The sequence below is a fragment of the Saimiri boliviensis genome, chromosome 1 (assembly GCF_048565385.1).
Source record: "Saimiri boliviensis isolate mSaiBol1 chromosome 1, mSaiBol1.pri, whole genome shotgun sequence".
NCBI lineage: Eukaryota > Metazoa > Chordata > Mammalia > Primates > Cebidae > Saimiri > Saimiri boliviensis.
In genome coordinates, this window is record NC_133449.1 from 185,336,834 (window position 1) to 185,355,766 (window position 18,933).

Consider the following 18,933-nt stretch of genomic DNA (forward strand, 5'->3'; position numbering starts at 1 on the left):
TTAGCAACATTCTTTTCTGAAAACTAGCCTCAGAACTTCCAGGGTCTGGTCTTTTAAATTGCAAGATCTAGGACATGTTTAGGGATGTTTAAAGCTCTGTTCTTCCTTCTTGTCTGAGTGTTCAGGCTGTGTTTCTGGGGTTGAGATATCACATGTGCCAGACAGAAATCCTAAACTTTAAAAAAGAACACAAAAACCTTTCCGGACTGGAATCAGATCCTTAAGATAATTTAATGCTTTTAAAAAGGTGATTATCCTCGTGTTGTTGATAAAGGGATTTTCCTTTTAGCTACCGTAAGATGCTTACTGTCATGGGTTTATTTTTCGGGTTTGGTTATTTTCCTTTAAACCTGATATTGGACTGTGGAGACAATACATGAGCTACCTTACTCTCCATCCTTCCCTGTCCCCCTTACTGACTCCCCAATACTAATCGTTTTTTATTCTGGTAACACCCAGACAAGAAATATTCGACTTTTCCCCCCTTCACAGGAAAAGGTGGACCTGGACTGACTGAGGGTGTAAAATCCCTGGACACATTCGTGGGGCAGGAAAAAGAAGAGGAAGATTAGAAGATTTTTTTTTTTCTTTGAGAGAAAGCCCAGCGGAGATAAACGAATGTCCCCTCATCTCCAAAGGAAAGTTCATCGGATTTTTATTCTAGAGAGCTCATCTTCAGGATGTCAGTGAACATTTCTACTGCAGGAAAAGGTGTGGATCCAAATACGGTTGATACTTATGACAGTGGCGATGATTGGGAAATCGGGGTTGGAAATTTAATAATTGATTTGGACGCTGATTTGGAGAAGGACAGACAGAAATTTGAGATGAATAATTCCACCAACACCACTAGCAGCAGCAACTCCAAGGATTGCGGAGGTCCGGCCTCCAGTGGGGCTGGTGCTACCGCAGCCTTAGCTGATGGCCTAAAATTTGCTTCTGTTCAGGCCTCTGCTCCCCAGGGGAATTCACACAAAGAGACCAGCAAATCAAAAGTGAAAAGGAGTAAAACTTCTAAGGATGCTAATAAATCTCTGCCTTCTGCTGCCTTGTATGGGATTCCCGAGATTAGCAGCACTGGCAAGAGGCAGGAAGTCCAAGGGCGCCCTGGAGAGGCAACTGGCATGAATTCAGCGCTGGGTCAAAGTGTGAACAGCGGCGGCAGCGGCAACTCAAACAGCAATAGTACCAGCACCGGCACCTCTGCCGCCACCGCGGGGGCAGGCTCCTGTGGGAAAAGCAAAGAGGAGAAGCCAGGTAAAAGCCAGAGCAGCCGAGGCGCCAAGCGGGATAAGGATGCGGGGAAATCCAGGAAGGACAAGCACGACCTGCTTCAGGGCCACCAGAATGGCAGTGGCGGCCAGGCCCCTTCTGGGGGGCACCTCTATGGCTTTGGGGCCAAGAGCAATGGAGGTGGCGCGAGCCCCTTCCACTGCGGGGGCACTGGGAGTGGCAGCGTCGCCGCTGCAGGGGAAGTTAGCAAAGGTGCCCCGGATTCAGGGCTCATGGGAAACGCTATGTTGGTAAAGAAGGAAGAGGAGGAGGAGGAGAGCCACAGGCGAATCAAGAAACTGAAAACTGAGAAGGTAGGATAAAGTCGCCTTCCTAGATGTCCTACTATCCTCTGTGTGCATTTGTGTGGGTGTGTGGGGGTGTGCCTCTGTGTGCCTTACACTTCTTTATGCTTTCGGGTTCTTTGTGAGATTTCTGTGGTATGCATCTTGTATATTAAAATTGGATATGGGGGAGCTTACTCGGGTGCAGTGTTTGGCTCTTGCTTCTGCTGTCCTTGCTGCTGCTGCTGCTGCTGCTGCTTGTGATGATAGTGTTTGGGTTCCCAGGTGGGAGGGCCTGCGTGTTCTAAGTACCTTTTGCCCTGTAGATCGGTTCTTCACTAGTCAGCAGGTTGCCGTGTGCTTTTAATAGAAAACCTGCTCATGTACCCTCTTGACTCTTGTCCTGGTTTCTTCCTTAAGGGAACATTTTTCTATTTTAATTTATTCATCCTAGTATTGCTGGTAATGTGTCCTTAGGTTCAAGGTTCAAGTTTCCTCCCCCAGAGGAATGTCGAGGATTCTAATTTATATTCTACCCTCATCCCATTTTTTTTTTTTTTTTTTTTTTTTTGTTACTGTCTCCAAAATAGTACTGTGAAAGGGTATCCTTGAATGAGTTCTTGTTATTGGTCCTGAATTAGACCCCAAGCTTGATGCGTTTGGGTCATTGGTTTCATAACTGCACCAATACTGGATGGTTTTGCTGACTGTTAGCACTCTACCCTCGTTCCCTCACCCAGTTCTTATCTAGAGATTTAAGAGTGTTCTCACTTGGATACCTAGCTTGACTGGGGAGCTGCTGAGAAGAATAAAACAGACTTGCTGGACTGATACTCCTGAAATGTGCAGGCATAGCCAAAGGGGATGTAGATGGTTGAGTGAATCGGAGTACTGGAATGATGTGTCGCGTTTGAACGGTTGTGGATAGTTGATTTAGGCCGTTTGGAATTTCTCCCATCTTCGTACAAGTCTGTAGTTATACGCTGCCTTGGAAGAAGTGCCCGCCCCCACCCCCCACCGCAGGTGGTGCCGCTTAGTCACAGACCACATTGACTAATGTTTGGGGAAAAAAGGTGTTCTGTCCACTAGGCAGGTTGGGAAGGAGTTAGGGGTGTGTGTGATATTTCTGTGAAATTAATCTTCAGATTAATTCTACAGGTTGTGCCTTGTAGAAGATTTCTGTCATGTGGGTTGTGGCATGGTTGTTTGGGAACATGCTTATTAAATAATTTCATTTTTTTTCTTTTTTTTGGCTATAGTTGGCGATTGGGATTGTAATGGTGCTGATATGTCTTTGGAGAATTATGTCCATGTAAAATTGTTCACTGCTACTGAAACCTAAATTCTTGTTTTTGTGTTCAGGATTTAAGTTGGAGTGTAAGAGTAAAGTTCTGATTTTTAAAAGTTGAGAGACAGACGTTAAGATGTAGATAATGCGAAATTTGCAAATAGCTTCCGAATACTTATAAATTCATGCCCTCTTGGGCAGGCGGAATTTGTACACTGATGAGTCTAAATGAATTTTTTAAAATTCCAGGTTTTGATTGTTATGTTTAAACGTGTAGTTTCCCATTATTTCTGCTAAAAGGCGTTCTGAAATCTTCTTATTACTTAGTACAGTAGGGCATTTACTTTTGTTGCCAATAGTCTTCAAATTGCAGTTCTAATCTGCTTTAACTATCTAGATGAATTGCCCTAATCCAGTGCTCACAATGGCTGTGGTTAAGGAGTCAGAGCCATTTGATTGGATTCACTGGCTGCTTGGAATGTGGGAGGTACTGCCCTTTTGCATTCCCCTTAGCCTTTTAATCTTCCAGCCAAATGTTCACATTCAACAATTTTGTTTAGCTGGCAATCGGAACATTTCAGTATCTCAAAGGCTGCTGTCATGGCAACTGAGATTAGAGCGTGGTGTCGTTTCTCCAGTTTTTTGTGTTCTTTTCACTTTCCAGTCACAGAGGAAACTGGATGAAGAATGGAAGAATTAAATTATTCATATACGTGCAACTCATCTTCAGTTAGAGCAGCATAAATGTGATAAATATGAATTACATAAATGAAGAGAAAACAAGTCAGAGTGGATCTGGAGTGGGGGAGGGGAGAAAGCACATTGCAATTTAGATTCACTTCTGGTCCGATACCAGAGGAAGTTGTGCCACCAATCTTAGCCACTGGAGTTGGCACAGGGGCCCCTCAGAGTCTTGGATCCAAGGGCTTGGGTCCTGCAGTGTTGGCCATTCTCTGTCCAGGGGCATTGGCTCAGGATCTCAAACCTTATTCCTTAAGGCTTTCCTCCCCACCCCCACCTCACCCTGAGAACGACTTCCGTTAAGAACGCTTTTGGGGCCTGGTGGGGTGGCGCATGCCTGTAATCCCAGCACATTGGGAGGCCGAGATGGACAGATCACCTGAGGTCAGGAGTTCAAAACCAGCCTGGCCAACACGGTTATACTTCGTCTCTACTAAAAAATACAGAAATTAGCTGGGCGTGGTGGCAGTCGCCTGTAATCCCAGCTACTCGGGAGGCTGAGGCTGGAGAACCGCTTAAACCTGGGAGGCGGAGGTTACAGTAAGCCAAGATTGTTCCACCGCACTCCAGCCTGGGTGACAGAGAGAAACTCCATTTCAAAAAAGAAAAAAAAGCTTTCATCCTTGGCACACAGAAATGGCACTCCCTTGCATGAATGCCACCCAGGAAAGTAACTCTAATTCCACTAACTAGTGGTTATGTCAAATTAAGCATCAATTTGGAAAATACTTCCTACTGATATGAGGATACCTATTTAAGAAGTAAAGATTTAGTAGGACAAGAAGCTTCACCTGGAAAATTATTTCAACACTGAGATTTTTTGACATTTTATACAATGTTTTAATTTCCTTCAGCCTTGCCTGATTATCTGGGTTTGTGAAGAGTAAATGCCTTGAGAGTGAAGATTATTAATTTTCAGCAATCAGACGTGGCTCATGAGGGGCCACATGTGAAAACCAAAGGGGAGTGTATGTGTGTGTGCATTTTTTTTTTTTCTAGTTGGAAGGTTCACAGGAGATTCATAAGACTTGCTGTCACCGGTTAATTTTCAGAGCATGCTTAAATGTCTATTTTTGGTCTGTTTATTCTGTTTCTTCACTACACAAAGTCGTGTAAAACATGATAAATTGGACCTTATGAAACCTAATTAAATCAATGGCTGTTCTACTCCTTTATGTGGAAACCACAAGTATGTTGTAAAAGTCGCCACTCCCTTAATACGTGAACAAAATCAAAACATGCCATAATTCTAAGATGTTTGAGCTCTATTTCTATAGCCCATTTTGTGGTTAAGCCACCAGTGACATGTCTGAATAAGTAGATTTGACGGGCTGGCTTTTGGTTGTTAAAACCTGCCTCTCTACCCTCCCCTCCTTTCTTGTGAAGTATAATGGCATTGTATTGAAACTCTTCTTTATGTATCCTCCTTAGCCATCTTACAGTTTTGACTTATTAGATAGGGAGGCATTCAGCTGGGCTAACTAAATAGTTTATATAGAGTTGATGGGTTTATTTGATTTCTGGAAAATTCAAAAATATATACAAAAACTCAAATCTTGAAAGCAACTGATACTTAAACAGAAGTGAAAGGCACAGGAGGTCATATAGTTGTGTCTCAATACCTATTCAGAGAAGAGAATTATTTCTGTAATATCATATTGCTTTCATTAAGATGGCCCTGGTCATAAAGGTGGTGACTACAAATGGACCTGTTCATAAAGGATATCATTCATTTTATTTTATTCTTTTGTAGAAGCCTTTTTATACTTCACCAGGGAATTCTGCCACATTTTCTAAGTGAGTGTGAGCAATTCAAGAACATATTTTGATTAATGAGTTTTGTGGATGATACCCCTTTTTTTTTTTTTTCAAATATAGTATCCTAAATGAATTCTACTTAGTATAGTGTATCTACTGTGAAATAAAAGGGCAGAAAGGTCACTTGCTATAATTAAAGAACAAAGTCCATTGTCAGACAGCAAACTGTTCTGAAAGCTACATAAGGGATTTAGCTGTTAAAAACGTTGGTAACTAAGGGTGGCTTCCAATCAGCATTGATCCAGCTCCTTACTTTTCTATACGTTGACAGGACTTTCTGAGATAGGGAGGGGCTGCCCTTTCACCAAGAACCCGGGGAACTTAGGTATTTGTGTGATCAGATCTATCACTAAATGCTGACTTTAGTATGTGAAACCTGTTAACTTTGCTGGAGAGAGAAGGAATACGCATAACTCATCAAGATTGTCCTGTAGGAGATAAATAGTGTTTTGCAACTTTTAATAACTCTGTAAATAGTCTGTTAAAAACAGTGGGGGCAGGGGAGGAGGTGTGGTGGCTCCTGCCTGTAATCTCAGCACTTTGGGAGGCTCAGGCGGGTGGATTGCCTAAGGTAAGGAGTTTGAGACCAGTCTGGCCAACATGTGAAACCCTGTCTCTACTAAAAATACAAGAAAATTCGCCGAGCATGATGGTGTGCACCTGTAATCCCAGCTACTTGGGAGGCTGAGGCAGGGGAATTGCTTGCAACCAGGGACGTGGAAGTTGCAGTGAGCCAAGAACACAGGTCACCGCACTCCGCTCGTGGGTGACAGAGTGAGACTCCGTCTCAAAAAAAAAAAAAAAAAAAAAAAAAAAGGTCGGGGAAGGGATTGATAGTCCAAAATGTCAAGAGGTTAAGAATGCTCTTCACGTGAAATTGCTTGGCTGCAAGATGGTTTTAATTAGACTGTTATAAAGACTTATTTTTCCTAAGCAGCATTTTATAGTTAGTAAATGAAATGTATGCCGAAAGTGCTAAGCAGAAATCTCCCTAACCACAGAGGTGTTCAATAACCAGATTCAAATAACATGGAAAGTACCATCTGTTCTTCGTTTTCAGCATGAAAAAGAGGGATTGAATGGCTGAGATTTGCTCCAATTTCGATGGTGTCTGTGTGTGCGTGTATTTTTTTTTAATTTAAAAAAGTTCACCTGGTACTTCATAGAAACTTGAAATTGCAGTAATATGAGCAACACTGTGAAAACACATGTTCCTACATTTATTTTAACCAGTTCCACTTTCATTTAAAAGATTTCCAGAAGCCCGGCCATTGAACACTTTATAATGGTTATACAGTTCCTGCAGGCAATCACAATGAGCGGTCAGCTTTTCCAAAGATCTGACTATTTAGTGAGTACCTGAATTATTCTGTCAATTTTCCCCCTGGAGGCAAGGATTGGCTCTCACACTAACTCTGGTCAGCGTTTATCAGTTAATCTAATTGTGTGAGATATTGCTGTGGCCTGGTGTTTACTATACATAGAGACCTTGTTCTTGTTCAGAGCTGTAATCTAGGATTGTTGATAATAAGGAAAATATCCTTTTAAGGGTAACTTTTGAGTCTTTGACTTTTAGATACTAAGAATCTTGGTTCTGTGTTTAGTTAGAGCCCTGGGTAAAACATTATCCTGCCTTTGTTTGAGGTCTTTTATTGAAGCTAATGACTGGGCTTGTGCCTCCCTGAGATAAATGACATTATCTCTGAGTGGACTGACAGGAAACAGACATGTTAATGGTGAAGCTGCAGGGAGGATCTGCTTGGGTTCTGACAAAAGAGTTGAGAAAGGGACCCCTGGTTGTGGTCATTAACACATAATGCATTTTTGCTCTTCCTAAGAGGCCCTTGATAATTGGAAAGCTATTTTAGCCACAAGCACTTAAATCATAAATCTACTACTCCTAGTTCCTTTGCATTCTTAAAAGTAGTAAAGTAATGTGTTTTTTGTTAACAAGTGTGTGATACGGTTTTTTAACGTGGTGGCAGTTCTAGGCTGCCTGGGTAATGACGTGTGGGAGAGCTGCACATTGAACTGTTTCTATCAGTTCAGATTCTTCTTTGTCTTTCAGCACTGCTCAGCCATCCCTCTACTTTCATAAAGTGAAAAAGTGGCTACAGAGCAGAAAGGAAGTCATTTTTCTGTTTGAAGATGTCTTGTGGGAGGGGGATAAAATCCGTTTTGTAAGATTTTGTGCAGTGATTTGAATGTGATGAAACCTGACTTTTGGAGTATGTTTTCAAAAGTCATGGGTATAATTGAGTTTCAGTGCGGTTTAAACTCTCTGCTTCTTGAACAAAGATAATTGCCATGTTGAACACACTCTAGAGGTGTAGAAGAGGTGAAAGGATCATGTTATTCTATTCTTTAATATTAAGCACTGGAAGTTTTTCATAGTAATTACTGCAGTACAACATAGTTTTGATTGCCAGCACTCTGAACTTGCCAGCAATCTGAACATCAAGGGTTTTGCTTGAATACTAAACAGTTTATTCCTAAATTACTTGTATTATGTTCTTGTGTAATGTGGAAGTCAGAATTAAAGAAATACTGGGCTATCCTTGTTAGCAGCATCTTAGGGAAAATAAATAACCCTTCTTCACTAGGATTGTTGTTGCTAAATGATCATAATACTCTCCTAATGTAGTCATTGAAGATTAAAGGGATGGAGAACAGGTGAGCTCCCTGCCTCAGTAATGACTTAGGTTGTCATTAGAGAGTAAATAATATGTGTATGATATTGGTGCCCTGTAACTGATATTTCATAGGTGTGTGTGTGTATAAATGTTGTAATCACATATACAGATGTTGCATTGGGAGTATTTGGTTAGTATGAGCTTTATTCTTTAAAAAATCTTCACTGGTGGTTTTACGTTCCACTCTGCTGCAGTGTATATGGACCTCTCCCTCTGCATCTAATTCTCTCTCCCAGTTGCAGTTTCACTAGTGACTACTTGCTCCCTGTCGCAAGTTCTTTTTAATTTCAGCTCAGGGTTTTGGCAATGGGAACAAAGCCTTTGCAACTGAATGAAAGGTTGTTAAACTATTCATAGCTGATTGACCAGCAGTTGGGCTGTTTGTAATGTTATTTTGAGAGGTTGAAGGATATGCAAGAGGGTGAGACTTAGCACTTTGCTCTTAAAGCTGAATTTTGCATATTTGCTAAATTTTGCTTAGCAATTCCTTTGGGAATGTAGTACAAAAGATGATGGGTTTTGCCTTAAGAACGGAAATGATCACAAAGCAAATACTTATATTTTGATAGGTCAGTAGGCCTTGAACCACAGGGATCTCATCTGATATTCAGAAGGCTTCTCCCCCTAGTGAAACTAAATGAAAACTAAAAGGTATATATTATAATTTTAATAGATAACTCAAAGGAAAGGGTGTTTCACTTAGAACAAATGAGTTTGAAATGATGAACTAATACTTCCATAGATTTTTCAAAACCACTTTCTCTTCTCTCTTCTCTCCACCCCTGGCTTAGTTTGATTATTATTCACTGTGACTGTTCCAGCCCAACCACTGATCTTTCTGCCTCCTGGGAATCCTCATGTCAGCTAGCACCTTAAGAAAAATGTGCCTACAGGGACATTTAGGCATATTCCAATAATGCCATATGAATGCAGCTTTTACAGTTTAAAAAGCAAGTAAAAATATATTGATTATATTTTGTGTTGTACATAATGATTTCAGAAAACAGATATTTAGGTTGTGGGATTGGCTTATTATGTTAACCAGAGAGCAGATGGCATGGTGCCACAGACGTATAATTTTACTTAAAGGGACTTTTAAGGTTTTGATGTGTTTTCTTTTCCTCTTATTTCCCTGATGGCTTCTTTTTATTGAAGGGTAACTTAAGGAGACCTGGTAGCAATTTTACTGCCTTCCCCTGACAGTTTGAAATAATAGCTTGGTCTTTGGTTGCACTGATCTTCTACCAGTCAACTCGATTCTGGTTTTTGTCAAGTGGCACAGAATTTTTAAAAAAGTGTTTGTAGTATGTTTTAAGAAGTGGACTCTTTTATTTGCCTCAATTAGCAACAGACGACAAAGTTCCAATTGGTCATACTTTCATAAACTCCTGGAAGTCACTGTTTGTCCTTTTGATTAAAGAAAACTCACGGTTTAGTTTCCTAGGAAAGCACATCTGGCCCTCCAGCTGCTTTTGGTACACCTTTTTGTCCTTCGCATTCGTCACTGAAGGTTCAAAGGTTGTGTCTAAGTTGTTCCTAGTTAGGTTAGAAAGTGTTCCTCATGCTGGAGGAAATGTACCTTTTTAAAATTTTTTAACTACAGTTTATCATGTATTTGAATTTAGCTGGCATAAAAGTACCTTTTGTTTTTGTGCCTAAATTTTACAGTTTTATCCATTCTTCACCTCAAACATCATCAGGATGAGTTGGAAAGCATCTTCTAACTTTTTTTCTTTTTTGAGACGGGGAGTCCTGCTATGTGGCCCAGGCTGGAGTGCAGTGGCATGTTCTCGCCTCACTGCAACCTCCACCTCCTGGGTTCAAGAGATTCTCCTGCCTCAGCCTCTCGAGTAGCTGGGACTACAGGTGCGTGCCACCACGCCCAGCTAATTTTTTTGTATCTTTAGAAGAAATGGGGTTTCACCATGTTAGCCAGGATGGTCTCGATCTCCTGACCTCGTGATCCGCCGGCCTTGGCCTCCCAAAGTCCTGGGATTATGGGCGTGAGCCACTGAGCTCGGCTGGCACCTTCTAACTTTTTTTCCCCAAAGTGTGCATAGCCGGACCAGATTGCTTCTGGATTTCCTGTCACTTCCTTGGCTGATTTTATGGATGGCTCATTTTAAAAACAACAAAAATGTTTGAATTGGAAGGGTTGAAGCCTTGAGTTTTCATTCTTCATGGAAAACTGTTTATTTGTGTGTGGTTCACCACAGTACATGGATAATGCTATCAAATCTGTGCTTTATTATAGGCTTATGACTAGCACAGCAGCACTTCAGTTACGTGTTCCTGTGCTTTAGTTCTTTGCCAATTCTTTTGTGATGGAAATGAAATTAGAACTGAATCTTTGCAGCGAAGGGGAAAACAGGCACAACAAATAGAAACTATCCCTTGAGCCAGTTAAGAAGTCAGCAGTGGTGATTAAACATGGCTTTTTTTTTTTTTTTTTTTTCCCCTTCAAAGTAAGTGAAACACAGAGGAAACTATTTCCGTTTAGCTTTTCCGTGAAGATAGGTGGAAGATGAGCTGAACGCTTTGAGAAGTGGAGGCTGCAACTAGACTCTATCTTATCCCCTTGTATCGTTTGACATCTTAAGTAATTGAAAAGCGATTCGTATTCCCAAATCTTTAAACTTCTCTGAAGGTGTAATTTGAGTTAAGTAGTATTGTTTGTTTCTGCTCTCCAAAGGGAACAACATGATGTTAAAACAGAGCAATTGAGCCTCTCCGCATCCAACTCCATTTGGCCAATTGTCTCCATTTACATTCCTTGCCCAAATCTTTCACCAGCCTTTCCCATGATGCCGCAGCAGATGCCAGACACTGAAGTAGAAAGCGAGCAGCTGTTTCCAAACATTACTCCATTGCTGTATTATCCTCCACAATCTGCTTTCTTTTGCTCTCCCCTTCCCCCATTCTTAAAATAAAGAAGCCTTCTCTCCCTTGGACTTTTGCATCCTCCAGTTGATCAGTGCGCCGGTTTTCTGTCTTATCAGTGGCACTGGGTTCTTCGGCAGGTCGGTTGATTGTTCTCTCTGGGAGCAGATGGAGGACCCTGGGCTCCTGGGGGCGCGGCCGCTACCTCCTCGGGCCCGGGGCTGCGCGCTCCCGACGGGGCGGCGGGGGCGTGCAGCCGGGGACGCGCCCTTCTTCCCTCCGGGAACCCGTTTATGGCCCTGAGCGCTGTAAATCTGTCAGCTCTTCACGACGCCTTCACCTCTTTCTTCATTTGCTCCAGCTTCTAGTTTGACAACGTTCCCCTGAGGCAGAATTCTAATCTGCTTCCAATTAGTCGCAAAATGTGACTGAAATTTCCACATTATGACTGCTGTTTTACTTGCACGCACACATCTAGAAACAAATTAATGCTCTTGAATATTTATTTTTTGAGCCCTTGGATTTACTTTAAGAGGAAGAGTTTCCAACTGTTTGGAAGGACTTCCAGGATTTGCATTCCCCCCCGCCCCCCCGCCCCCGAAAGCCTCATATACTGGGTACATTCAAAGAAAACAAAACCACGAGGGTTGCCTGCCTCTCCCTCAATAAGCGTTTCCCATCTTTTCAAGATTTCCCAAAATGTATTGCATATGTTTAAGTAATGCAAATAAATTTTGTAGTATTTCTAAAATAAACAAAACAAGGATGTTTGGCTAAGGAAGGGTCCCTATGCAGTGTTTTAATAAAAGAGAAATACACACAGATTTCCTTCTAAATATAGCTTAAGTATACTTTGGCCAAAACACAAAGACTTTTGTTCCACACGTTTAAATTCTTTCATTCAGTATTCAAAAGCTGTAAACCTAAATAAACGAATTGGGTGATTAATTGGCTTGGCACACATCTAAGGGCAGCATTGAAGAAGTCACTGTGGGCATTAATGTGTACCCAAGTTTTTGTGTAGGTCTCTGGAGCACACCCTCCCCAAGCTGCGGTGGTTTTGCTGAAATCAGTATAGTGGGTGGGTTCCTGTGACTTTGGTCTTTCCAGTCCCTCGGTCAGCGGCCGGTGTTAGGAGAATGGACCTGGCTGTGGGCTTTGGGCTGGTTCTGTTTGGAGGGTGATCATCACCCCAACTGCATTTCCTCTCTTTAAGTTATTTTCTTTTTCGAAACAAAGATGTTGAGCCTCCTAATTATATGTAAATATTAGAGTTCTTTAAATCTTGATTGCTGAGAATGTCAAGTTAAGACAACCATTTTTATTACTTGCCTTAAAGACTGCTTTCTTAAGTACTGGAGAATTTTAGTCCCAAGACAGTGGATCCCTGGATTAGTGTTTGTGAAAAGGTGCTACTCTTAATGTAAACAGCGAAATTTACTGATGCATTTTATAGTAGAATTAGTCTTCAAGCACCTTGGCAGATTGATATCAACAGTAATAATGGGCTTTAAAGAGGTGTGAAGGATTTTATTGATGGTAAAGTGGTTATGTTGATCGCATCACTCTATTAGTTTCTGAGTAACAACTTCGTGTGTAAATGGATGCATAAGTTTTTCTAAACGTTTTTATCACATATAATCATAACACCCTATATTGATTGATTTATAACGATCTTTTATGTGCTACTTTGAATTTCTAATCAGGAGGGGGAGAATTTATTTCATTTTGTTTAAACAAAACCTATTTTGAAATTATTTATTAGATATATAGAGTATACATTATTTAAATGATTTTCTAAAGACTTATTTTTAGATACGCCGGAATTCCACAAAAGAAGTAGGAGGGCTCTTTGTATTGCTTCCTTTCTTCTTACTCAATCACTGGTAGTAGAAAAAACCAGCCAGATTGAAATCCTTAAAAATTTAAAATGTTGGGCCTTCAGATTGCAGAGACCTCCTGGGTTAAAAAAAAAAAAAAGAAAGAAAGAAAAGAAAAGAAAAGAAAATAATAGTGGCCCGGTAGTGAAATGCTCACAATAGCAGTGATTGTGGTAGCCCCTCAAGTCCTGGGGTTCACTAATTACCCTTTAATGAGGTCAGTCTGCCCTAGCTTTTTGCCTACCTTGGGCGGAAAAGCACACAAGACAGTTGGAGTTCAAGTGGATCTTGCTGTATTTGCAACTTAGCATAACTGCTTTGAAAACCCCCAGGGTGCTTAATTGGGGCCTGGACATTTTTGTTTGGGGGAAGACTACACACAGCTCCTCATTGTGCTTGTAGGAGCCACTGTGCGTCTTGGAAGCATTACATGCTTTTGTTGATGGTGCATAGTTTTATAAACTCCAAATGAGCTTATTGCTTTTTAACCATTGGGAGAGCTAAATAATGGAAGAACCTAGAAGTCTTTGGGTTGGGCAGCCGCCAAACAGTTACAAAAAAAAAAAAAAAAAAAAAAAAAAAAAGAGAGAGAGAGAGAATGAATGGTTTAATTGTAGAGCAAACCATTTGTTTGCAGATCAACATTTACTCGGTCACCAAATCCTATGGATGAGGTGAAAGAATGAGGCCTTAAGGTACAGAAATGGAATGCCCAATGTTATGTTTCGTGATCATGCTCAGCTGTTTTTACCCTTTTTTTTCCACAAAAAAAGGCAGTGGAAGAATGAATTGTTTAATGGTGAGAACTGCTGGCCAAGTGCACTTTTTAAGCTGTACAGAGGGAGGGAAGAAGAAGGGGAGTCAGGTTGTTATTTCTGTGCTGCCTGGTCAGGAAGCAAAAATCTTAACGTTCTTCTGGCTGAGAGAGGGGCTACAAGACTGTGCTGAATCTTCCTGTTTGCGCGCTCGAGGAAGATTGGTGGTGGTGGAGGTAGGAGTAGAAACCAGAAAAAAGGTGTGTGGGAAAGAGGGTGGTTGGGGAGAGCTTTTGTTGTAAGGGCCCTAGACAATGCATCCTCTTGAATAATTGGGACCATTTATAGAAATTCCCCATGATTTCATTAGTTAGTAGCCCTGTTTCTGAATAGAAAGGGACTCTCTGGCAACAGCAGTGAAGTGGTACAGCAGTTTTGGAGGGGAAGAAGCTGTTGCCTGGAAGCCTGAATTTCAGTATGTCTTTTTTTTTTTTTTTGAACAAACAAACAAAAAACCCTTTTCTTAGGACTAGAAGACCAGAAATCATGACGTTTGTTCATGTTGTAGTTGTAGTTTGTCCTTCTAATCTTCTTGTGAATAAATAGGTTTCTGGAAAGAGCTAGTATTGTTTCTAGAAGTATCATTCTAAACACTCCCCCACTCACTGTTTTTATTTTTAGGTTAATTTTGGGAGTGAAACTCTTCATCTTAATCTGTTCTTTTGTATATAAACTGTCTCCCTTTTCGATAACTCAGGATGCTTTGTTGCTACATGGTGCGGAAAAAGCCCATTTCTTCTGTAACATTAAAATCGTTTGTTTATTGATACATATTTGATACATTGAGCTTTTAAATATCTTAATTGGCCTAAAGTGATCTTGTTTTGTTTTTCTCCTTGTTTTAAGTTCTGGTATTATTTATTATTTTGGTGTCATGATCCTTTTGAAATGGCATGATTTTTGAGTCGAAACAATGGCTGATAGCTTCATTTTATAGATCTGTTTCTTCTGAGGGGCGGGGAACAAGAGGAAGATTGTAGGAACTGGGGAGGCAAAGAGAGTGTAAAAAATTAATCTAAGTAGTTTCAGTCTTGTCAAACTGCTACTAACTTTTTAAAGTGCTATTGCTCATTCCCGAAGCTTTCCTGTTAATATTTTCCATGTTAGTGAGGAAAGAGACTGGATTTTACTTCTATGAATGTCTAAACTTCCAAACTTCTTTTTTTTCCTGAGACGGTCTCAACTGTGTCACCCAGGCTGGAGTGCAGTGGCTTGATCTCAGCTCACTGCAACCTCCAACTCCCGGGTTCAAGCAGTTCTCCTGCCGCACCCTGCCCAGTAGTTGGGATTACAGGTGTATGCCACCATGCCCGGCTAATTTTTGTATTTTTAGTAGAGACAGGGTTTCAACATGTTGGCCAGGCTGTTCTCAAACTCCTGGCCTCAGGTAATCCCCCAGCTCGCCTTCCCTAAGTACTGTGGTTACACGTGTGAGTCACCATGCCTGGCCTAAAACTCCAAACTTTTAAATCTCATAAAACTTAACACTGCCATAGTCACTAAGTGGACTAAATTTGTGTAAACACATTTTTTAAAAGTTATGCCAAAAAAAAAAAAATGTGTATTAACAGTGGGGAAACCTTCAGATGCTCACCTAAATGTGATTTCTTTGGTTGTTTGAATGTTAACATGTGCTCAGTCTAGGTTTACTTAGCAAACCAAAACAAAAGTACAAAGATAAACATGGCTTCTCTTAATATTTGTGACAGGCTAGAGGTTTTGCAATCTTGAAATTGCTCTACGATTTTAACCCTTCCTGGAAAGAAAGCTTTTTACCAAATTGTCAGTGCCTCCGCAATATGAGTGCTTCTGAGGATTTAAAAATCACCCCTCCACCAAATGTACATTTTATTTTTGTAAGTTTAATCTGTGCTCACACGTAGCGTAAAGAATGGAGAGTAAGCACTCAGCTTTCAGCCCCTCAAAATTTAGTATTGACAAGAGTTCTTCTTCTCTCTTGCTTCTCCTCTGTAACCTGTTCTGTATACTACAGACGTGGGTCCTGTTGTTGCCCATATAAAATGTGAAAGGACAAATGCCAACCTAAGACACTGTGAAAACGATTTTTATAAACCTGTTTACACCAAAGTCTAATACTTTCTATCTTAGCTCATATTAAAGGCTTTAAAGTCTCTTTTGAAAGACTAGCATTTGTATCCATAAGCCTGCTGTAAATTTCTGTACATGATTTCCTTGTAAAAACCAGTATTTTCCATTTACCTGGAGTCAGGACAGCTGCGAGAGTTACTTCCAGCAGATCATCCTGTCTAGTTTTAGGTTGGTAGGGATTCTGTAATATCTATGGTTATATACCGGTGATTGGATGACAACACGAAATCACTTGCCCTTGTTGGATTTCAGCTCTGTAAGTATATTGGATCTTAAACATGTTAAATCGTCCTTTTCTGACACTTACAGTAAACTCTGAAGCGGGTTGAAGGCTTTCACACTTGAAAAATCTAGAAAATGCCCTATGTATTCAAATCACATTTTTGCCGATGTTTAACACATAAACACAGATCTCTTCAAATCACTTGTGCATTTGGTGAGCAGCTTGCCAGCACTCACCAGAAGCAGGAGGAAGTTAAATGGTGGTGAAAAAATAGGTGCTGTTTTTATCTTTTGTCGGTAAAATAAATTCTGAAAGGTTTTTGAATAATTCGACTTCGGCTTTGTTGTTCCTTCAGGATCTCAAGAATAATACTGATCGTACAAATCTGTGCAGCGAGGTGTAGTTGCTCCCATGTTATTTGAGCCTGAATGTGCGTGCATAATTGGAGAGATTGTTGGAGAGAGAGTGTTTTGCTGTGGTAGATGTGGTTTAAATCCTAGCACTGAGCATAGCATTTACTTTCTCAGCTTACCCACAAAATCTGTGACTAATTTAGTGAATGTGAAGATTTTTGTCCAGATGGTTAGGTTTAATTGTAAAAACTGGAAAGATTTCAAAGTACCCTTTGGGGGAGTGCGGGAAACAACAAGTAAACATCAAAAAAGAAATAAAAGTAACCACAGATCGCTAAATATAGCATCTATGTAGATTTTATATTTATAAACACACATAGACATATATGCTTAAACATACACACATATAGAAGTACAGTATTTACAGTCAAGGAACAGCTTAAAGAATCTATTATAACAGCATGAACCAATACAATCGAGAAGAGAAGTCATTTTTGATGTTTGAGGATTTACTGTATTCTTAAGTGTTTCCTGATTTGCGTGTTTAGCCTTTCCTGGGCTCAGAATAGGTTTTCCCTCCAGTGTGTTAATATACCACTTTCCTGCCATTGGCTATTCTTGTATCAGATGCATTGTTAGGTATCTCACCAAACATTAGGGCAAAGATCCCTGTCACTCAGGACTTCCATTGGGTGATCTTTCCTCTCTGGATGCTCTTCGAGGCCTGGGCCAGCCTGTTCTTCCCAAACTGCAGCTGTGAAGCTCAAAGAGAGGGAGTAAGCTTGCAAAAGGGACAGTGAGATGGTGATTAGTGTGCTATGCCAGGACGAGCCTTCTTTTAAAACACCATACATTCTTCTTCACACTTCTTGCATTTGATGGCCATGCCGGAATGAGTACAATAATCGGAGCTGACGCTTTTAAAGCTACCCAGGACCTCCTTCTTCTGGTTGCTTTCTGTGCAGATGAGAGCTTAAAGCACAGAAATTGGTCTCCTCCCCCTTCACAGAGTTGGAATACTGGTGACTTAAATCTTGGGCCCCTAAATTAACTTTGAAGCTGGTGGGCTAATAGGGTTCTATAGTGAATTTTATTTGTGTTACCTGGAATTATAAGAAGAGAAAGAAGAGTGATGTGTCATGGGGTTAGGAAATAGCAGGACAGCAGGTGAGGTTATGGGGCTGTAAATAAAGTCGGAATTGTTTGAGTGGGTAGGGTTTATGATTCTGTATAGTCTACAAGGCAAGCAACATGGATATATTTCTTATACTTGAGTGGAAATGTGCCCAAATATTTATAAATCAACATATTTCATAATATTTAGGAAATATAGAGAAATGAGCTAAATGTTTACGTATTTATCATAAATTAATGGCTGTAATATTTGATTATTGAGTCCTTAGTATTTAAAAATGGCTCAAGGAACAAGTTTGAGGTTGTCTTGAATGGTAGGGAAGATAAGCAGAAGGCCAGCCATGTTAAGATAGTGATTTTCAGATTATGGAAAATCTGTGTAGGATAGGTCAAGAGAAGGTACTTCCTGTGGAGGAGTGAGTACTGTATATGTCTTTGAGGCCATTATTATTGCCAGTAGCATGGGAGAGCTAGATAAACAAAAGGTCAACCACCCCAAAGCAGAGGTGATCTTTGCTTTGATCCCCTTGGCTATGTTCCTTCTGAAAATATCTTTCTGATACGTTCCTATCCACCTAAAGCCTATTTCTCCCCCCTCCATTTATCAAGAACTTTGCCCTCCAACACCAACTTATTGAATGATCCTTAAAGTGATTTTAAGAGAGTACCTCTATCCCATCATGAGTAGACTTTTAAAGACCAAGGTATGAAATTCAAAGATAGGGACTGGTCTGATAGGAGGAGAGGCCTAAGAACTTTTCTGGTGTCTTAAGTCACACCTCTGGGCAGTCTTCTCTTCTGCCTATTGGTAATGCTGTGTTTGAAAAGAACCTCCTTTATAAAATGTTACTTAAGATTCTTGGAGACGGTAACAAGGTATAACTGATGAGGTTGAAGCTGTATCTGATGTGTGTGTTTGTGTGTGTGTGTGTGTGTGTGTGTGTGTGTGTGTTTGGTCTGATTTTTTTTTTTTTTTTTTTTGAGATGGAGTTTTGCTCTTGTTGCCCAGGCTGGAGTGTAATGGCGTGATGTTGGCTCACCACAACCTTTACCTCCCTATTTAGAGGGATTCTCCTGCCTCAGCCTCCCAAGTAGCTGAGATTACAGGCATGTGCCACCACACCTCGTTAATTTTGTATTTTTAGTAAAGACAGGATTTCTCCATGTTGGTCAGACTGGTCTCGAACTCTCGACCTCAGGTGATTCACCCGCCTCTGCCTCCCAAAGTGCTGGGATTATAGATGTTAGCCACTGCGCCTGGCCCTTGGTCTTAATTTTTTTTTTTGAGGCGGAGTTACACTCTTGTTGCCCAGGCTGGAGTGCAGTGGCACAATCTTGGCTCACCACAACCTCTGCCTCCCGGTTTCAAGTGATTCTCCTGCCTCAGGCTTCTGAGTAGCTGGGATTACAGGCATGCACCTCCATGCCCGTCTAATTTTGTAT

At 40.8% G+C, this 18,933-nt stretch overlaps 1 protein-coding gene across 3 annotated transcripts in view; it reads left to right on the plus strand.

The window, feature by feature from the left end:
* Positions 1–18,933, plus strand: part of ZNF608 (zinc finger protein 608) — a 115,773-nt gene that overhangs the window by 3,205 nt on the left and 93,635 nt on the right. For 2 of the 3 annotated variants that reach the window (XM_010339309.3, XM_003920649.4), the window contains exon 2: positions 493–1,586. The exons of the other annotated variant lie outside the window; for it this stretch is intronic. In XM_010339309.3, coding sequence (XP_010337611.1) covers positions 681–1,586 — 906 coding nt within the window. In that variant the 5' untranslated portion in view covers positions 493–680. The remainder of the gene's footprint in view (positions 1–492; positions 1,587–18,933) is intronic. 3 annotated transcript variants of the gene reach the window in all.